The sequence below is a fragment of the Spermophilus citellus genome (genome assembly GCF_964194105.1).
Source record: "Spermophilus citellus genome assembly, chromosome: 6".
Lineage (NCBI taxonomy): Eukaryota > Metazoa > Chordata > Mammalia > Rodentia > Sciuridae > Spermophilus > Spermophilus citellus.
The window spans coordinates 135,095,954-135,115,851 of NC_138187.1; the positions used below are offsets into that span (position 1 = coordinate 135,095,954).

The following is a 19,898-nucleotide window of genomic DNA, read 5'->3' on the forward strand; positions in this document are numbered from 1 at the left end:
GAAAAGTAAATGGATTATAACAACTTTATGCCAATAAATTCAACAGTTTAGGTGAAATGGACAAATTCTTTGAAAGTCATAGGCTATCAAATGTCATTCAAAAAGACGCTGAAAACTTGGACAGCCTTATATAGCTATTGAAAAAATTGACTTACACTTGGTGGCCAAATCCCTTCCACAAAGAAAACTCCAAGCCCTCTGGTTTTATTTGGTAATTTCTACCAAATATTTAAGGAAGATAGAACATCAATTGTATACAACCTTTTCCAGAAAATAGAAGAGGAATAAGGAATAAAATGTTTAAAAATACACCCGTAAGTACATACATGGCCAATGGGATTTTCAACAAACCTTGTAAGGTTTTCAAAGCAAAAAAGGAAGGTCTGGTGCTGTCCCCACCCCCTGTCCTGTGATTTTTGTTCCTTTCTTCCTGAATCTGCCACAGAACTGGGGGAGGGGGTGCAAAGGGAGACTGTGGAAAGCAGAGACCAGGATCCAAAAAGAGGGAGTGAAGAGCAGATTGTGTTCCTGCTCTCTAGGATTCTCGCCAGCCCAAACTGTTTCTGTCTCTGGGGAGGGACAGGCATTTGCCAGTCCTAGGCAACCAGTTCTGTGGTCCCCTTACGTATACCCCCCAAGACAGGGCTCTAGCTGCTGCTTGGAGGATGCTTGAGGGTGGAAGCATGCGGGAGGCATGCGCCGGGAGGAAGGGAGGCCTCTGCTACACAGAGCCTCTAACCTTTCTGGACTTTTCTGCCCTTGCTATTAACTGCGTAGGCCTGTACTGCAGGAGAGCCTAACTCTGTCCTTGTTCTTCCCTTGAACCAGAGCCCACCCTGTCTCCCAGCAGGAGCCTGGTATACATAAACCTTTGCTTTGGAATCTTTCCTACAACACACAAAATCCAAGTTGATTTGCAAAAATTTCTTAGATGTTTTAATGAAGGAAAGTCCAGAAGGTGCCCCCCCCCCAATCCCCCATGCCCCAACACACACCCTTGATGCCCTTATTCTCACCCAGGACCTCTGACTTTTCTTCTTCTTTCCTCCCTGTTGTCACAGAGGCTCAGCTTCTCCCACCCTCCCTCCAAGGGGCCCAGACTAGGCAAACAAGGAGCCCTGCAGGCGGGCTCTTTCCAGGTCTCCTGAAGTGGAGAAGAAAGAAATCCATGTGGGCAGGCCTGGGAGGTTTGCTGTCATCCTTTTCAGTGACTATTCTGGGACCACCACTTGTACCCTTCTTTTTCTTCCCCAAGGACTCTCTGTCTTGCTGGGCAAGTATCCCCAGAAGCCCTCTCACTCCTGAGTCTCAAGGCATGGACTCCATCCTTCGGGATCAGCTCCCCAGGCTGGCGTGGGTGTCAGAAGTGAAGCTTCAGAGTTCTGTCATCCATCCCGTGGCTGGGGGGCCGGGCAGGGCCATCCCAGAGTAGGGCGAGGCTAGGAGCTGGTTTCTGCAAGACACAGGATATTCCAGCTGGTCTACAAGGGGCAGCTGCCCCTCCCACACCTATCCATGGTGAAGGCAATACAGCTTAGCTCTGCGGGCTCTGCCACAGTGGGCCCAGGTTCAAATCCACGGCCACCACATGCTCTCAGAGCTTGGGAAAAGTCTTTCTCTAGCCCTCTGGGCAACTCTAACCACCACCAAATACCTAATTCTTTCTGGAACTATGTGTATCTACAAGCTGGGGCATTTGAGGGTAGCACCTAAGTGGCTCTGAACAGATGCCATGAGAGATGCTCTGACCTGGGGCTGAAGGGTCATTTTTGCACAAAGGCCAAAATGTTTAGGATTTATTGTTTTTTTTTTTCTATTCAAAATACAATATATTTTCAGTACCATTGGGGGAAATGTTTTCTTATCAATAAATACTATTTGCTTTACTGGAGATTACAGTGAAAGAGTCAATATGGCCCTGTAGGTACTAAATGTCCCTATTTGGACATATTTATGAGTGGTCACAGAGAAGAAGCTGCTCCTCTCTCATCTAGAAGCATGCAGAAGGCCACCCTGTGATGCTCAGGTGGGCAGCATGTAGCCACTGAAGTTAAGAGTTGCTCATCTCGCCCAGCTGGGCAAGTTTAGGCCACGGAGGGCCCATGGTGGCAAGTTAAATGACAGTTCACACAGAGCCAGGTAGAGAAGTCTGTCTCCTGACCTCCAGCCAAGACACTCTAGAGGGACAGCTCCCTGAAGGCAGGCAGGTGGCTGTTCCTCTGGCTCTCTTCCTGCTCCCTTGCCAGTGTGGCCCATTGCCAGGACAGCCACCCTTACCTGTGACGATGAGGGTGGCAGTGCTGACAGCCTGGCCCAGCGGGTTCTCAGCCACAGCCTTGTACTTGCCACTGTCCTTAGGGGAGACACTGGGGATGACGAGGGAGCACACGCCCAGCATATCAGTGCTGTATGCTGTGGGGTGTCCTTCCAGGCTCTGATCATTCTTAAACCAGGTGACATGAGGCCGGGGTGAGCCCTGCACCGCACAGGTCATGCGACACTCGCATCCTGGAGGCAGCAGGTGGGTCCGCAGGCCCACCAGGAACCGGGGCTTCTGGCTCAGGTCTGGTTCCCGGTAGCTGGGAGCCCTCACTGTGAATCTGCCTGCATGGAAACCAGGGCGACAGGGAGGAGGGTCAGAAAGCGAGAAGACCTGTCTGGGCCAAGTCTATAGAAAGTTCACGGTGCTGACGCCCATTGCCTAACACACATTCACTGCGCACAGATTAGAACCCAGAATCCAAAGGATAAGAGTAAGAACCAATCATGATCTCTCTACCCACATATATATAAATGACTGCAGCTAATATTTTGATAGAAACTTCTAGATATTTTTGCATTTTATAGACATTAAATCACCCATCTGATTTTATAATCTGCTTTTTCTAGTGACCTCTTTAAAGGTCCACATCTATTTGATAGTAACATACACTTTGTTTTCAGAAACATGTTAACTTCTAAATTTATGGCTAAATTTATAGCCCTCTCTCATCTAGAAGCATGCGAAAGGCCATTCTGGGATGCTCAAGTGGGCAGCATGTAGCCACTGAAGTCAAGAGTTGTTCATCTCACCCAAATGGGCAAGTCAAGTCCAAGGAGGGCCCATGTTGGCAAGTTAAACGACAGTTCACACAGAGCCAGGTAGAGAAGTCTGTTTCCTGATCCCTAGCCAAGACACTCTAGAGGGGACAGCCCTGGTGGGCTCCCTGAAGACCCAGCAGGGCTTCTGTCGTGGTCCCCCCAATATACAATCCACCCAAACACCCACAGGCCAACTTGTTCTCCCTGCAGAGAGGACCCACCCTGAGTCAGAACACAAGGAACATCAGTAGAGGAGGGGTCAGGCAGGAGCTGGGAAGACCAAGCCATGGCTCTGGTTCTGGCTGGACCCAGGGTCCAGTTCATTGGACAGGCTCCCCGCCATCTCTGCCATAGCTGCCACTCTGCCCCACCCTGCACATCCCACCACCCTAGAATAGGTGGCCTAAGCACAGAGCATAGTCAGCTAAGTTCTCCCCCTCCAGGGGACCCTCACCTCGCTGCCTGGGGAGGCACCAGGGTTCACTGGTGTCTGAGGGTCTGCTGGTCCCCAGCTCATTCTTGGCCACTACTCGGAAATGGTACTCAATGCCAGGAAGGATGCCCAGGAAGGTGAAGTGGTTGGTGTGGATGTGGTCAGCCACCTCGCGCCAGGAGCAGTGTGACGAGGAGCGCATCAGCACCGTGTAGTGCAGAGGGGGACCCTGGACCTCGTCTGGAGAGGGCTCCCACTGGACTGTCACTGTCCTGGGCACATTCTCCTGCAGGCGGATGGGCCCAGGAGCCTGTGGGCATGCTGCAGGAGACAGGGTAGAGGGAGCATGCACTGCAGGGGGCCCAGCAGGGCTTCTGGTATGGTCCCCTCCAGAGCCCCTGAGTCTTCTGGGGGTTGCAATCTTGGAAGGCAGGTAACTGGAGGGCACTTGGTCAGGGGTGCACAGCTATCTGTAGAGGGTAGAAAAACCTTTCCCAAAAGAATACGTTTTAATTCACTTGAGTTTTTAGGGAAAATGACATAGGACATGGACAGAGGTTTTCACAAAATCAAGGTACAGACTCCCTCCATTCATCTGTTTCATCTTGTCTGAATATCCAGGGACTTCTCCAGGATAAGGGACTGCCTGGGAGTTACTTCAGGGGAGGGCAACCTTTATCCTGTACAAGGGACCCAGACACTTCTTTCCATGGTGTCTTTCCAGTGCTGTAATGGTGGTGACCACCATTGCCCATGGGCTCCAAACCAAGACTAACTGGGGTCTAGGGAGGGGATGTGGCTGAATTGTCCCTAAGGTCCTGAGTCAGAAGAATAATTAAAGCCCATAAGGGACCCTCCCCCTGCCCTTCTTCCTGTCTTCAAGCACAGAGGAAAAGTAGACAATGTGCCACCTTGCACACACAGGCCAGTAGAATGGCTGAGACCTGTGCCCAGGCAGGTGAAGACTCCATGCTTCAGTGAGTGGCCCAGCCAGTGCTTGGAGCCCAGAGCCATGCCACCTCACCTGCCACCCTGATGAGGAAGTCGTAGGCAGCCTCCTTCCCCTGAAGGTTCCTCAGCACCACGGTGTAGCGACCACTGTCTGAGAGGCCAGCTGTAGGAATCAGAAGCTGGGTAAGGCCATCCTTGATGGTGGTCACACTTCTCTTGGACAAAGTCAAGCCATCCTTCCACCAGGTCACCTCAGGCATGGGGCCAGCCTGGAGGAAAATGAGAGGAAGAAAGGGTTGAGAAGTGGGAGCTTTGGTGGTGGTGTGGAAGTGGAGCTATTCAAGCTGGGCCTAGGGTAGAAGTGGTGAGAAGAGCATTCTGGGAGGGAAAATGTCTGTGCAAACTCAGAGGTGGGCAAGTGCCGTTCAGAAGCAGGCCAGTAGAGAGGCGGTGATGAAGTGTGGGGCTGGTAGGTGGGGGTGGTGGAATAGGAAAGGAAGCTGGCCAGGTAGGCTAGGCAATACCCCCGCACCCCGCCCATGCAGACATCCAGGTCTTATTCTCTAAGCACTGAGCTGCTGCTCTAAGAGCAAGAAAACATCACTGAATCTGGATTCACCTGGTGCTGGATGGGAGTGAGAAGGACCAGGCAGGGGGTGACTTGGGAATCCCTGCGATAGGGAGAGAATACAGGAGGGCGATTATAGTGGTCTGGTCTAGAACTGTGGTGACCCTGACTGACTGGGGAGACCGGTCCAGCTGCTTGATGACCATACTGCCAACCGCCTGTGGGAACCTCAGTGGCAGGCACACTGGGGAAGCTAACAGTAACTGATTGTTAGCACCTGGACTAACAATCCAAGGACTCACGGAGTTACCAATACTTGGAACGCACAGAGAGCAGGGCTGAGGACGTAGAGAACACTCAGTACGTGTTTAACATGTCATCGCTGCCATTGTCCTCCAGTGTTTAATAGCTAAAAACATGTCATTTAGATTAAGGCAGAGATGCATTATGGCTCTGCCATTGCTGAGCCTCCCACACAGGTAATAATTATTTTGATAACAATAAATATGATAATAATAAAAGTAACACTTATTGAATGCTGGCCATACACCAGGCTGTTCATGTGCTTTCAGGGGATTGATTCCTTCTGAAAACAACCCTTTCAGCTAGGTTCTATTTATCCCCATTGAAAGAGGAGGAAGTTGAAACAGAGAGGTTAAGGTATTTGTCCAAAGTCAGTGATGACATTGGAATTTGAACCCAGGCAATCTGTGCTTTTAATCACTTTGCTAGTGGTATGGTGTCCCTAGAGCCGGGAGGTGTTAGCATCGGTGGAGGATCATCCTGAGACCCTCTGAATTCGCAGACGAAAGTGGTGAGGAAAAGTGAGAGCCCTAATTTGGAGGTGCAGTACCAGAAGGTACCATTAGAGGGTTGTGTATACTGTACAGGGAGCAGAAAGGCCACCCAGCCACCAGGGATGTGCTATGCCACTAAAGAGGACCCTCCTCCCTCCTTCCTCACCTGTGGCCTGACTTCACTGACTACAGACCCCCACCCCCCAAAACAACAACAACAACAACAACAACGAAGGCAAGAGAACCACAGAGCTCTCTGGCTCCCTCGGCCACTCTGGATTCCCTTCCCCACACCTTCTAGACCCACTCACTTCAAAGGAGACAGGCACACGAATGGTGTCCCCAACTCTGACCATCAGTGAGTCCTTTGCATTGGAGTCCATGAGGAACTTGGGACAGCCTGGAACACACAAAATGGCTCGTCACCTCCCTCCACGGTTGGACCCCAGCCCCCGGTCACCAACGCAGCAAAGCAGAAGGGGAGGCCAGGCCAGTCTAATTGCTGCGAAAATCCCATCTGGCTGAAGAACCTCAAAGGAGAGGCACTGGGCAGAAGAAAGTGGGGAGGGGAGCCCCAGGAGTGGTGGGGACATGCTGGAGGAGAGGGACAGGAGTTGGGGTAGGGAAGGCAGAGGGTTAGGGTTAGCCTGGAAGAAGGAAGTGACAAACAGTCCATCTCTTTGGTTCTGCAGGTGACATAACCACCAATCTGAGACAGGAGGTGACTTGCCTGGGGTCACACTGAGTTAGGAACAGAGCCAGGACAAGATTCTGAGATTTTGGACTCCAGGTGCTGTGTGCTTTTCTCCTTATTTTCACGTGATGACTAGGGTCAGCTGGGCTGGCCCAGTGTCAACTTGGGTCAAAGACAGGTCAGCTGGTTCTAGTAATTAAGACCCAAAGGGAAAGACAGTCCGCCTTTTGGTAACGGGGTCTGGGGCATGCTCCATCCTGACCAGGAACTGCCTGAGCTGAGCGGCCCTTGTGCCTTGGAGTCACCTGTTTCAAATCCTGGCTCTGCCTCATACCAAGGGTGAGACATTGGGAAAAGGACCTGGGATCTCAGTTTCCTTCTCTGTATGTTGGGCATAAAAATAATATCAACTTTGTAATGAGTTGCCATGAGAAACCATTTCCAACTAGGCCTGCCCAGCCCAGCACCTTGCACATGGGAAGTGTCAACACATGTTACTTTGTTAGGCTGGGGAAGGGGATCCTGGCTCAGCACGTGCATGGTGGCTGCTCAGCAGCCCCTCTCAGGAAGAGCCTGCAGGGCTCAGTGTGGGAAAGAGGTGGCACTCACCAGTAACAGGCACGGTGTGCACTACGGTGTCCAGGGCAGTGGGCTGGCCGTGGCCCCCGTCGTTAACTGCTGTCACCCGCACAAAGTAGCCCTCTCGAGGCCAAAGCCCCTTGACTGTGAAGGAGGTCCCTGGCACAGTGCCCACGTGGCATGGGTTCCACTGGAGACTGTCTGAGCCACACAGCTCCACCACATATCCCTGAGCTTTGTCCCCATCCTGGGCATCTGGCCCCACCCAGCTCAGGGTGATGCTGGTGTGTGATGTGTCTGTGACTTGAAGATCCCGCACAGGCCCAGGGGGTCCTGGTCAAGCACAGTGGAAATATCAGAAATGGCATCAGCCTCTCTTGGTGGAGGTCACTCAGGTGGACATTGATTAGCCTTCCCATGGGAGACAGTTTCTTTCTCTTGGGGTCCTTTCACTTCGTGGCCCCTGAAGCACCTACCTGAACCAAACTCTGCCTCTGTCCAGTACCTAACCACCCTCTCTAATTCTTGAAAATGGGGACTTTAGTGGATGACCTCTTAGGATCCTTTATCCCTGAAGACTAGAACTGTGTCTTTTTTCTGAACTGTAAGTGCTGAGTTAGAACTGCCTCTGGGCACGCAGAGCAGACACATCTGTTAAACAGAAACAATAACAGCGCTCCCTACCCCAGGAGGGGGCTATCTGGAACACAGGAAAGGCAGGGTACATGTAGAAGGGCTTTGGAAAGTGCTGAATGTTGGACCCACCCGGGAGCTTAAAAATATGGGCAGCCCCGGAGATTCTGATTTGGGTGCATCCTGAGCAACAGGGCAGGAAGAGCTCCTGGGTGTCTCTAAATAAATTCCCAGTGAAGTTTGGAAAGTGTTGGTCTAGGGCAGTGCTTTCTGTATACAAATCACCAGGGAATGTGGTTAAACACAGATCTGATTCAGTAGGTCGGAGGTGAGGCCTGAGCGAACTCTAATAAGTTCCCTGGTGATGCTGCCCAGACTTTGCTCAGTAGCAAGAATCTAAGAAACATAGGGTGGGGGGTGTAGCTCGGTGGTAGAGCACTGGTCCAGCATGTGTGAGGCCTTGGGTACAATCCCAGCAACCCCCCTCAAAAAAATCTAGGGAAATGTAGTCACCCTTGTGACTACTACCCCAACACTGCCTACCCTATTTGCTATCTCCATTTTCATCACTGATTATAGAGTAGTCAAGAGAGATTTTCCTTGCCAAGAAAAGGTGCACAGCCAGTTCTCCTCCCTCATCCCTCCATTCCACACTTTGCCCTTCCTAGGACTGAAATTTAGATGCCCCTTTGAACAATTAAATTTATAAAATATTCTATTCCCAGTGTATTCATTCAAATAGACTGCCGCCTGGCTAAACTTGGGGACTGACCTGCCCAGAAGCCAGAGAACAAGTGACATGGTCAGGAAGGAGTCTTCTAATTCTGATTGATTTCAATTTAGGGCCCCTAAGATATGCCTCACCCCCAGTGGCCTTTTAACCGGTATCCTCCAGCCCTCCTGGCCACTTTCTCCTACCTGTGACCTCCTGTCCTGTCCCACTGGGCTTCAGAACCATCCCATACTCACCACCCATCCCACCACCATCCCTTGGGTTGATGTCCTACTCACTCATGGGGTCTCGGGCAAGGACAGCATCAGATGGGGGCCCAGGCTCTCCAAGGCCTGAGGGGGCCACTGCTGTGACCCGGAACTCATACTGACAGCCCTGCCGCACATCTTCCACAGTGCACTTCCTCTCTGTGAAGAGACATCCTACATTAATCCCACACTGGGGGACCAGGAGATGAACAGACATCTTGGTACTTCCAAGTTCAAAGAAGAACAAGGCTGGGCCCTAATACTTCCCTTCTCTGGCCATCCACGTGTGACTCAGTTCTCTCCAAGGTGAAAAGATGCTGGGGTCCCAAATCCCTATCTGGTTCTGCCACCAATTTGCTGAAGTGCCTTAATCTCTCCAGATTATGCTACCTTACAGAGCTGTTCATTTAAATGAAGCTGAATCAGTAGTGGAGTTGGGAGGGTGGTGCCCTTCCTTCATCTCCGTCTTTCTGGAGGTGGAGTTACAAGGCCCTGAGAGGGTTCTGCTCCTAAGTAGTTCAGCCACAACTAGAAGCCAGTCTCCTGACTGTCTGCTCTGGTCCCTTCTTTCCTCCACAAACCTGGCTTCCACAGCATGCAAAACACAGAAATGCAAAGGGTCATGGGATACCTTAGCATATGCCCAATGCTTTGGCTTTTTCAAGTTCTTTCTGATCTCAGAAAGCAGCTGGTTCTTAGGAATCTACTTAATGAGGCAGAACCATGAGGATTGTTCTATTCTCTCTACTTGTGGATGAGGAAATAGATCTAGAGAAGAAGAGGGCTACCCAAAGACAAGGTCAGAAGTAGAGGGCCCAGGACTCACACCTTCATCTCTGGCTCCAACCCAGGACTTCTGTAAACCAGGGTTCCTCAACCTCAGCACTGTTGATGTTTCTTGCCAGATAATTCTTTGGTTTTTTTGGGAGTAGGGGAGCTCTTGTGTATTGTAGGATAGTCAGCATAACCCTGGCTCCTTCATATCATGTACCGGTATCATCTACTCCACACCCAGTTGTGACAATCAAAAATGGCTCCACATATTGCCAATGTCCCCTCGAGACAAAATCATCCCGGATGAGACCTATTCTATTAAACCAATTTGGACTGGCAACGCTCCTATGCCAAGAGGAGGTCTAAGCAACTTGGAGCCAGGGCAATGAGCAGCATCCCTCAGGCCTGCTCACCTGACATGGGCTGATCGTTCACTGCTATCCAGGTGTTGCTCCCCTTCTTGCGCTTCTCAATCAGGTAACCCAGGATGTGGGCACTGCCAGGGCCCCGAGGTGCCGTCCATGTGAGAGTGATGCCCTGGCTGGAGGCTGATAGAATGGCCGGGGTGGAAGGGGGCCCTGGGATTGCTGGGAGCAAAGAAGGTGAAGGTCAGCCAGAGGCTAAGGCTCATGAGGAGATTCTGGGGTAGAAGGCACGGGACATCTGGCACCCTACTCTTTCCTGGGACTGTAGGGATTGGCTAGACTGCTCTGGGACACTGTTCAGATTCAGGCATGATAGGTTCAAAATCTTTCAGCCTTAAGTCCCCTGTTAGGAAATCCCAAACTAGGAGGATATGATAGAGAAAGATGCTGGCCTCTACTTGGGCCCTGAGAGCAGGTTGTGTGCCGGTCCCTTCACTCCCACAGACACCATCAATCTTATTTCCTGTCCTGGTTGCCAGATCCCAAATCAAGCTGAGGCAAGGAGTCTCCATTGGGCTTTAGAAGGACTTCAAGGCCCCAGGCAGAAGCCAGTGGCCTTTAGCTGCAGGGGCAGACCTGCTTGCCCTCTGGCCCAATGTGGATTTAAGAGTGTTCCAACCGCCAGCCCCAGCCCTTTCTCTCACCGTCAGGAGCCACCAACACCTCCTCAGACTCCAGGGCCTCCCCAGCCCCCTCCGAGGTCACAGCTCGCACACGAAAAGTGTACTTTCTGCCCTGCTCCACGCTGGCATCGGTGAAGGTAGTGCTGTCAGTGGGGGGTTCGCCCACCTTCAGCCAAGTGCTCCTGCCAGCCTGTCGCCTCTCCACCACGTAGTGCTCTACAGCCCGGCCCCCATCATCCTTCGGGGGCCGCCAGCGGAGGCAGACACCAGCCCTGTGGCCATCCTGCACCTCCAAGGGGCCCTGTGGTGGCTGAGGTTTGTCTGAGGATCCACGGAGAGGAGCAGGAGGAGAAAGGGGTCAGAGAAGTTAGAAAGAAGCCATGTTGGCCTTCCCTCAATAGTGGGCAAGCCTGCAATGGGGTGGACTACCCAGAGAGCCTTGGGCATTACCCAGAGGTTCACAGGTTTCCTGAGACAGACAGATGTCCCTGGTCTCTACTTCCCCAACACACTCATACACACACACACACACACACACACACACACACACACACACACACACAGATGTACCATGGAATGCTTTAACCCATACCAGCCCCCTTGGGTGGGTGCATGGGACCAGCTCAGCCTCCTGGACACAGCAGTCCTATGAAGCTGGGGGCCTCAATCTCACTCCAGAAACTTCCCTAGCACCCTGTGCTTTGGGGCTTGTGGGAGAATAACCACATCCTCCCAGCAGGAGCCCCGGCCTTGTTCATCCAAACTGCATCTTCCTGCTCAGTATAGGGAGCAGACAGAGGACTGACAGGGGTGGCTTTGGATGCAAAACAGCATGCAAAAAAGGATCAGAGCCCGCAGAGACTGCACCCCAGACCTGCCCCTACTGTCAGGGAGGACCTGGAATCCCACGGACCCTCAGGCCTTGGATGGGGCGAAGGCTGGGGTTGGCACCTATGACTTGCAGGGTGAGCTCAGCCTGCACAGAGCCTCCCTCGCTCCTTAGCATCACGCTGTACTGGCCACCGTCCTTCCTGCTCGTGCTGGGAAGGCACAGTCGTGTGTAGCCATCCCCCAGGGCCACCTGGGCCCCTCTGTGGCTGCTGCCCACCACCTTGGCCCCGTCCTTCCTCCAGGTGGCCTGAACAGGGAAGTGGCTCTGGAAGGGGATCTTCATTGTCACCGGCTTCCCAGCCTTGACCACCAGTGGCTCTCTCAGTTTCTCTGTCACATCTGGAGCAATTACAGGGGGATCTGGAGGAAAAACAGGACAAGGGAGTCAAAGAAGACAGGCACCAGGTCCCTGGGAACACTGAAAGAAGAATCCAGAAGGGAGATTGGGCTAAGAGTAAGGAACCCCACACCCCACCTCATGAGGACATATAAGGGAAATGAACTTTAAAGCAGGAGGGACCAGGGTTAGACCTCACCAAGGACCTCACCAAGGACTTCCTAGCAAGGAAGGAGATAAGACACTAGAAGGGGAAGACCTTGGGTTGATTTTATAAGTCATCTTCTCAGACTGAAAAGCTGAAGACTGGCTACAAAAAAATTAAGGGGTTTCAAAGTAAAGCTTATCAACTTTTGCAGAGACTGCCAGACAGGTAAGGACAGGGCTGGACCTCACCCTGGACGGTCAGGGTGGCCTCGCTCTGCTGGTTGCCGGCCACAAAGGTGTACCTCCCAGCCTGGGTGCCCTGCACGCAGTCGATGAGGAGTCTGTGCACCAGGCCGTCTTGCTCAAAGACGACCCCATCCTGGGCAGTGAGCTGGAGACAAGGGCCAAAGCAAGAGACAGTCACTCCCATGCTCACCTGGCTCCTCCAGCGCCCTCTGCTGGTGCAGTTGCTATGGGATCTGATAGCTTTGTGCCTGCACAGGCACTCCTTGCTTCATACCTCATTTAACTGTGACAACCACCTTATCAGATAGGTAGTATTAGCAGGGCTCAGTGGCGCATGCCTGTAATCCCAGCGACTCGGGAGGCTGAGGCAAGAGGATCACAAGTTTGAGTTGAGTTTTAGCAAGTTAGCAAGGCCCTAAGCAACTTAGTTGCTAAATTGTCTCAAAAATTAAAAGGGCTGGGGATGTGGCTCAGTGGTAACATCCCTTCTGTGTTAAATCTCCAGTACAAAAAAAAAAAAAAGGTAGTATTGTTAGTTCCATTTTATAGGCAAGGAACTTGTCCAAAGTCACATAACTGGATATCTGGAATCAGATCTCCCGGATGCCATGTGCTCTGAACCCCTATGCTATCTCCTCCTGATGTGAGAGCTATGAGGGAGCACAGAGGAGCTGCAAGACTGATGAAAGAGGCCCCTGGTTGGGATGGGAAGGTGCATTTGTATGATGCCTTGAAGGGTGGGTGGACCTTGGCAGGTGCAGGTGTAGAGAAGACATTGGGGGTGGTGGAAGAACAAGGGGTATGCCACGGGATTGGCTGGCACCACATTCATTTATGATGTTTTTTATTTTAAACACACCAAGTTGCTGGCTATTTAAGCTTCTCTCAAGGTGGGTACATAAGTAAAATTAAGAGTAATAAACAATTTTTTTAGCCAACCTTCTACCCTCTATCCCTATGCTTTGTCCCTGCCCCCACCCCCACAGGCACCCATATTTGTTGGTAAAAAGAAAGAGTGAGGGGACAATACCTTGACGCCATCCTTGAACCAGGCACCAGGTCCCAGGTCCCTGGTGAGGGTACAGGAAAGCGTGGCGGCCTTCCCCTGCTGCACCTCTGTGTCAGCCAAGCCCTGAGAGAAGTAGCCCCTGGGGCCTGGAGATATACAAAGGAGTCCTCAAGGCCCAGCCTCCCAGGTCATAGCCTGCACTGCACCCTGGGGATGGCCACCACGGTCCTGCCCATTGGGATCCCCCAGTGTCAGCACAGACAAGCCTCCACTTTTCTCAGCAGGACCTAGGCTGGCAGAGGGGCCCCTGAGTCACACAGATAGGAAGTCCCCAGGGTCTTCTGGGGGAAGGGGGATCTCTGGCCTGCTTCACAACTCTGGTATTTCAGTCATAGGATTTTAAGACCAGGTACCCAGGGGGCCTCTGAGTCTCACACAGCCTGGAATCAGTCTACACAAAGAGGAAGTAGTTGTTTACTGAATTTGCAAGAGGCTCCTGAAAATGGGGGTGCTGGCACGGATGGGAATGGCCCAGGCATCCCAGTGTTCAGGACACTTCTGCTTTGCTGCACCCCACCCCAAATAGCCCAGCCAGGAATACCTACCTCGGGCCGTCGGGGAGACACTGCCAGTGCCGGGCTTGTATCCAAACCTGGAACTCTGCATGGCACTCTGCCCCTCATCAAGGATGTCCAACCTGCAGTCTTTGGCACTTTTCCTGCTGCCAAGATGTCTGGGGGTGCCCTGGCTCACATCTCCACTCTGAGTCTCCCCCAGGTGCTCTCCATTATCACTGCCAGGTAGCTGCCTCCGGCCTCTGGCCTCCTCTGTGCCCCCTCTCTTCGCTGCCTCAACCCCAGACTGTGCCTGATACCTGCTCCAATGGGGACCTGGCCTCCTGCCCGACCTGCCAGACTCTCCTACCTCCCATTCTTCATACTCCTTTAGGGTCCTGCTTTCATTCTCAGCCTCCAAAAACCCCTGCTCCCCAAAAGACCCCCTTTCTCCTCCTTGTCCTTGCCCTAATTGAGAGCCTGGGCCCTGGATCCTCCCTGATCTACCTCCAGAGCCTTTTCTGCCAAAGGAATCGTCTAAGCCATTCCTGGATCCCTGCAGTCTGGACTCCCCAGGTTTGGGGGCAAGACCATCCTCCCACTCTGTGGAATTCCCTGTGCCTAGGCCACCTGAGTCCTCTGTACCACCAGACCTGCCCCTTCTAGAGCTTGAACCTTTGCTTTCCGGGGACCATGGGCCTTGACGTCCACCAGCAGCCCCGTAGCCTGGTGCATGTTCCCTGCCTCTAGAGTCCCCTGGCCCCTCATGGGTTCCCCTGAAAGTGGAATCTTTCTCCTGCCGAGAACCATGGGCCACAGAGCCTGGGACGCGGTTCCCAGCATGTGTGCTGCTTTGGCCAAACTCCTGATCTTGCCAGGCTGGGCTACCAGAACCTGCTCCCATCCTTCTGCCTCCTGGTAGTGAGTCCCTCCCTCCCTGGGGTGCCTCTCCCCATGGGCCAGCCATTCTGCCCTTGTCCATGGTCCCTGACCCTGCTTTCCTTAAGTCCTGTTCACGTCCAGACTCCAGAGCAGCTGTCCCCGCCCAGGTCTCGCCTTCTACTGCCTTCCTACCATCAAGAAACCTAAAAGCCCCCAAATCCCCTGCTTGGCCTGGAGATTCACCCTCCCCCCTAGGAGCTCCTCTGTCCCTAGGAGACCCTGGAATCCCAGAACCATCTTGCCACTCTCCAACACTTGATTTTCCCTTGGAACAAACAGCCCCCGAGGCTTCAGGAATCCCTGAGGTTCCATTGCCCCCAAGACTGGTCTTGGAGCCCCTTCCATCTGAAAGAGTCTGTGGCACTTCCTGTGACCCCAGCATCCCTGGGCTCCCGAGGCTGTCCCTGTTTGCAGCATCATCTGCAGTCCCCAGCATTCCAGCTATCCCAGGACCTGCACCATGTGCAAGCCCCATTCCTCTGCCCTTTTCTGGACCATCATAGGAGCCTGTGCCACCTTCTGATGCTACCCCGTATCCTGCCCCCTCCCCCATGGCTTTGTGGTCTCTGGGTCCTGCATCATGTCTCATTCCCATCAGTGAGCCTGGTGTTCCAAACTTCCCAGAACCTTCTCCATAGTGCATCTTGCCCTCAGGCCCCATTGCCCCAGATCCTCCTGAGCCTCCTCTAAAACCAACCTCATCCCCTGACCCCATTCTTCCAGCTCCCCTAAAACCTGCCTCACTCCATGGCAAAGCATCCCCAGAATGTTCCAAATCACCCCTACAACCTGCCTTGCTCCCTGCCCCCATGTCCCCAGAACCTCCAATACCACCTCTGTAACCTGCTTTACCCCCTGACCCCATGTCTCCAGGACCTCCAACACCACCCCTATAACCTGCCTCACCCCCTGAACTCATATCCCCAGGACCTCTAATACCACCCCTATAACCTGCCTCACCCCCTGAACTCATATCCCCAGGACCTCTAATACCACCTCTATAACCTGCTTTACCCCCTGACCCCATGTCCTCAGGATCTCCAATACCACCCCTATAACCTGCCTCACCCTCTGACCCCTTATCTCCAGAACCTCTAATATCATCCCTATTACCTGCTTTATCCCCCAATGCCTTATACCCAGAACCTCTAATACCACTTCTATAACCTGCCTCACCCCCTGACCTCATATCTCCAGGACCTCCAATACCACCCCTATAACCTGTCTTTTCCCCTGACCCCATGTCCCCAATATCACCCCTATAACCTACCTCACCCCCTGACCCCATACCCCCAGAACCTCCAATAACACTCCTATAACCTGTCTCATCCCCTAACTCCTTAGCTCCAGAACCTCTAATACCACTCCTATAACCTGCCTCACCTCTTGACCCCATGTCCCCAGAACCTCCAATACCACCCATAAAACCTGCTTCACCCTCCAACCCCTTATCCTCAGAACCTCTAATACCACTGCTATAACCTGCCTCACCCCCTGACCTCATATCCCCAGCACCTCCAACACCACCCCTATATCCTGCCTTATCTGCTGCTGCCATTCCTCTGAGGCCTCCTAAGCCATCTCCAAAATCTGCCTCATCCCCTGGCCCTATTCTTCTAGGACCAAGATCCTTTGGCCCTACTCCATAAGCTGTTCTGCTCCCAATGCCCTGAGACTTGGGAATTTTAGACCCATCCCCATAACCCAACACATCACCAGGTCCATGAGCCCATAGGCTCTTAGAACCAGCCCCAGCATGAGAAGCTAATGTCTCAGGATGCCTGGTATTGTCCCCAAACCCTGTTCCAGTTCCAGAGGCCCTGGAACCAAGGCACCTAGTCCTATCTCCATCAGCCTCTTTTCCCCCTGCCCTCAGAGACCCTGGCTCCATGGCTCCTGGACCCCCTGTCCCATCTTCAAAACTCCCTTCTCCAAAGGTCCCCAGGGCCCCTGAGGCTCTGAAACCCCCCAAATCTCTAGTCTGACCCCAAGGCCTTATTGTTCCAGACCCCCCTGGTTCTGCTTCTGCATATCCCTCCCCAATAGTCTGCACTGTTCCAGGGGCCTTGGGGCCACCTCTACCCACAGGCCCCACTGTTCCAGGATTCCCTAAGCTACCATCAGGACAGTACCCTTCTGCAGAGCCTATTTTCCCCTGGCCCTGGGGTGTACCCCAATTCTGGTCTTCATCAATGAGCATTCCATCAGGGCCACCTGAGCCATTCCTAAGACCAACACTGCTCCCAGACCCATATCCTGTAGGACCACGATGATCTTTATTTCCAGTCCACATCCCCCCAGGTCCCCCTGAGCCACGCCTGTAAGTACCCCCTTCCTCAGACTCTGTTCTCACAGGCGCTCCAGAGGTGACTCTAAAACCATCACCAGGAGCAGACCCCATTTCTCCTGGCACTTCTGAGCCATCTCTATAAGCAGCCCTATTTCTAGGATCTATTCCCTTAAAATACCCTGAGCCATCCCCATTCCTAGATTCCTCCCCCCTGCTACCTCCTGGGCCATACTTATAGCCCATCTCACCTCTGGCTCCTTTTTCTCCGTAGCTACCTGATCCATTCCAGAATTCTGATTCAGGCCCTATTGCTCTGGGATCTCTTAATCCTTCTGTATCTCCTTGTGTTCCCCCGGACTTTGACATACCCAGGCCTGGAGACCTAAGTAACCTGTGGCTTCTGCCACCTATCCCCTGACCAGACTCAGTTGGCCCAGCTCCCCAGGCACCAACCATACCCTTTTCCCCTCCACTGGACCCCACTACTTTAGGTCCAAGGTGGGTCCCAGTCTTTCTGAGACTGGACCCTGTGTCATCCCAGAAACCTGTGCCCTCAGACTGTGTTCTGCTGGGGTCCCCTGCTTCCTTCTGCCCTTCTGTCCAGCTATGGGGAGACTGGGACCTTCTGGAGCCATCCCCTGCCCTGCTCAAGGCCCCATCTGTGAACTGGCCACCCCTTCCCTGGAGTTCATGTTGGCTACTTTCCCAGTCTCCAAGATCTCCTGGGCCTCCAGGGCCAGTTCGGTAGCTCCTTCCCACATCCCCAGTCCTCCCTAGCCTTGGATCACCTGCCTCCCATAGTGAGCCCTCAGCTTTGGCCTCAGGACTCCTGCCCCCCAGAATAGATTTTCTGCCTCCAGGTAGTGATGGTTCTTGGGGGTGCTTGTCACCGGATATCTTTCCTGGATACTCCCCTGACTCCCAATAGCCCCCAGCTTCCTGATGGTCAGCATCTCCACTTCCCTGGGAGCCCCAAGATTCAGGGCCCATGCCTGCCTTGGAGCTAAAACTTCTTCCTCCAGGAAATTCTAGGGCACCAGGGCCTCCTGTCCCATTGTCTCCAGCATCCCCCAGGCCAGTTCTGCCAGCCCACGCTGCCCTGGCTGCTGCTGTCCCCCTTTCCCTACTCAAACCATCTCCTCCCTCCATCTCATCCAGGTAATCTCCAGCCAAAATTTTCTCCCTTCCCTCCCCTTTTAGCCAAGACCCCTCATGATCAGATTGGGGTCCCCACAGGGCCTTCTTTCCTGTTCCAGGTCCCTGATGAGTGTCCCAGAGTTGTTCTTGGCCATGTATGTCCAGCTGACTGCCATTGACCTCTCTGGGCTCCTTTCCTCCCCCGATGCTCCCCAGTCCTCCAGCCTGAGAATGAGTGGACCCAGCCTCCCAGCCTCCTGCTGTTCTCCAGTTTCTGTCCCCATCACCATCTCTGCCATGACCTTCAATTTGTCTTTCCATGAAGTACAACCCTGATTCTGGGCCTTCTCCCTGTAGATGAGATCTCCCTGGAAAGCTTCTGCCCCAGTCTCCCTCTAAATGGGGCTGACTGTCCCTGAGAAGAGTGACTCTGCCTTCCTCTGCTTCTAGAAAGCCCTTCCTGTCCTGTCCAAGGCCCCAGGCTGAGTCACCTGTCCCTTTATCTCCCATCAAGGAGTAGCCCTGCCTACCAAGGCCATCCCTGTCTGGGCCTGCTGTGAGCTGGAGCCCAGAAGCAGGCCCTGCCCCTTCTAGGAAGTCACCCATGGTGCCCAGTTCCCTGGGCTTCCCTCCCTGGCCACTGATGTCCCTGGAGTCTTCTGCATCTGAGGCTTGAGCTCCTGGTGTCTGCAGCTGGTGGTCAGCTCTTGTAGTCTGCAGGCCTTTATCCTTCCCAGCTTCTGTGAGATATTATGTACATGGGAGGTCAATGGGCCCATAGAGAGACAAGAGGAAAGACCAAAACTTCTGTTAAATCAGACCAAAGCACCTGCCTGACCCAACTCTTTTGCCTGACTTTCAGTTTCCCCAGTAGAAAACAAGCTGCCCATCTAAGAAGGAAGCCAAGATGTTCCAGAGATTGGTGGCTAAATCCCATCTCCATTTCCCCCACCCTGTACCCACATTCCACCCCACATGCTTCAGGAGGATTTTGACACATAAGTACATAAGCCAAAGTCATTTGCTTATCAAACTGCCAGAAGAAGTTGCATGATATTTAAAAGATTCCCTTGCCCTATCCCCTGCCTTACATCTGTCCGATTTATAATTTTCCAGATTCCAGTTCCAAGGGAGATATAAGAGTTCTCTCTGGCCTGGCCTAGAGTCTCCTTATCTACACTGAACCTGGGCCAATATTTCAAGCCCTATGTAGAGCCCTAGGGCCATTTTGGATCTCTGTTACCAGAGTAGTTCCAAGAGAGCCAGTAGGACAGAGGCCGTGGAGGAGAACAGGAATGGCCATGAGAAGACTGTATTGCAGTGGAGCAAGAATGGATCTAAAGAGGGCTGGGGTGTGGGTGGCTCAGTGGCAGAGTGCTCACTAAGCGTGTAGGAGGCCATGGATTCCATCCCCAGCACCAAAAAAAAAAAAAAAAAAAAAAAGGTGAAGGAGGAGGAGGAAGAAGGGAAAGAAAAAATAAAGCAGTAGATTGTACCCCACAGTGTGGTGGCACATGCCTATAATTCCAGCAACTCAGGAGGCTGAGGCAGAAGAATTGCAAATTTGAAGACAGTCTTAGCAACGTGGTAAGGCTCCAAGCAAACTTAGCAAGACACTGCCCTAAAATAAAAATGACTGGGGATGTATGTAGCTCAGTGGTAAAATGTGCCTGGGTTTGATCCCCAGTAGGGAAACATGCATGCATGCGCACGCCCACACAGACACAGGATAGACTACATCTGGCATTAGTAGACATGGTGGGTGAGGGATGGACCTAAAACAGTTGCTTTAGGCAAATCAATTTT

At 52.8% G+C, this 19,898-nt stretch overlaps 1 protein-coding gene across 6 annotated transcripts in view; it reads right to left on the minus strand.

Moving 5' to 3' along the window:
• Positions 1-972: 972 nt before the first annotated feature.
• The window catches only part of IGFN1 (immunoglobulin like and fibronectin type III domain containing 1), a 45,775-nt gene continuing 26,849 nt past the window's right edge, over positions 973-19,898 (minus strand). For 2 of the 6 annotated variants that reach the window (XM_081300235.1, XM_081300234.1), the window contains 13 exons: positions 13,775-18,832; positions 13,191-13,315; positions 12,164-12,305; positions 11,491-11,790; positions 10,561-10,860; positions 9,905-10,078; positions 8,748-8,876; positions 7,134-7,436; positions 6,142-6,230; positions 4,539-4,734; positions 3,536-3,835; positions 2,278-2,604; positions 973-1,453 (listed from right to left, as the gene is read on the minus strand). In XM_081300235.1, coding sequence (XP_081156361.1) covers positions 1,440-1,453; positions 2,278-2,604; positions 3,536-3,835; positions 4,539-4,734; positions 6,142-6,230; positions 7,134-7,436; positions 8,748-8,876; positions 9,905-10,078; positions 10,561-10,860; positions 11,491-11,790; positions 12,164-12,305; positions 13,191-13,315; positions 13,775-18,832 — 7,457 coding nt within the window. In that variant the 3' untranslated portion in view covers positions 973-1,439. The other 4 variants (XM_081300237.1, XM_081300236.1, XM_081300238.1 and 1 more) reach the window with 4 other exon arrangements.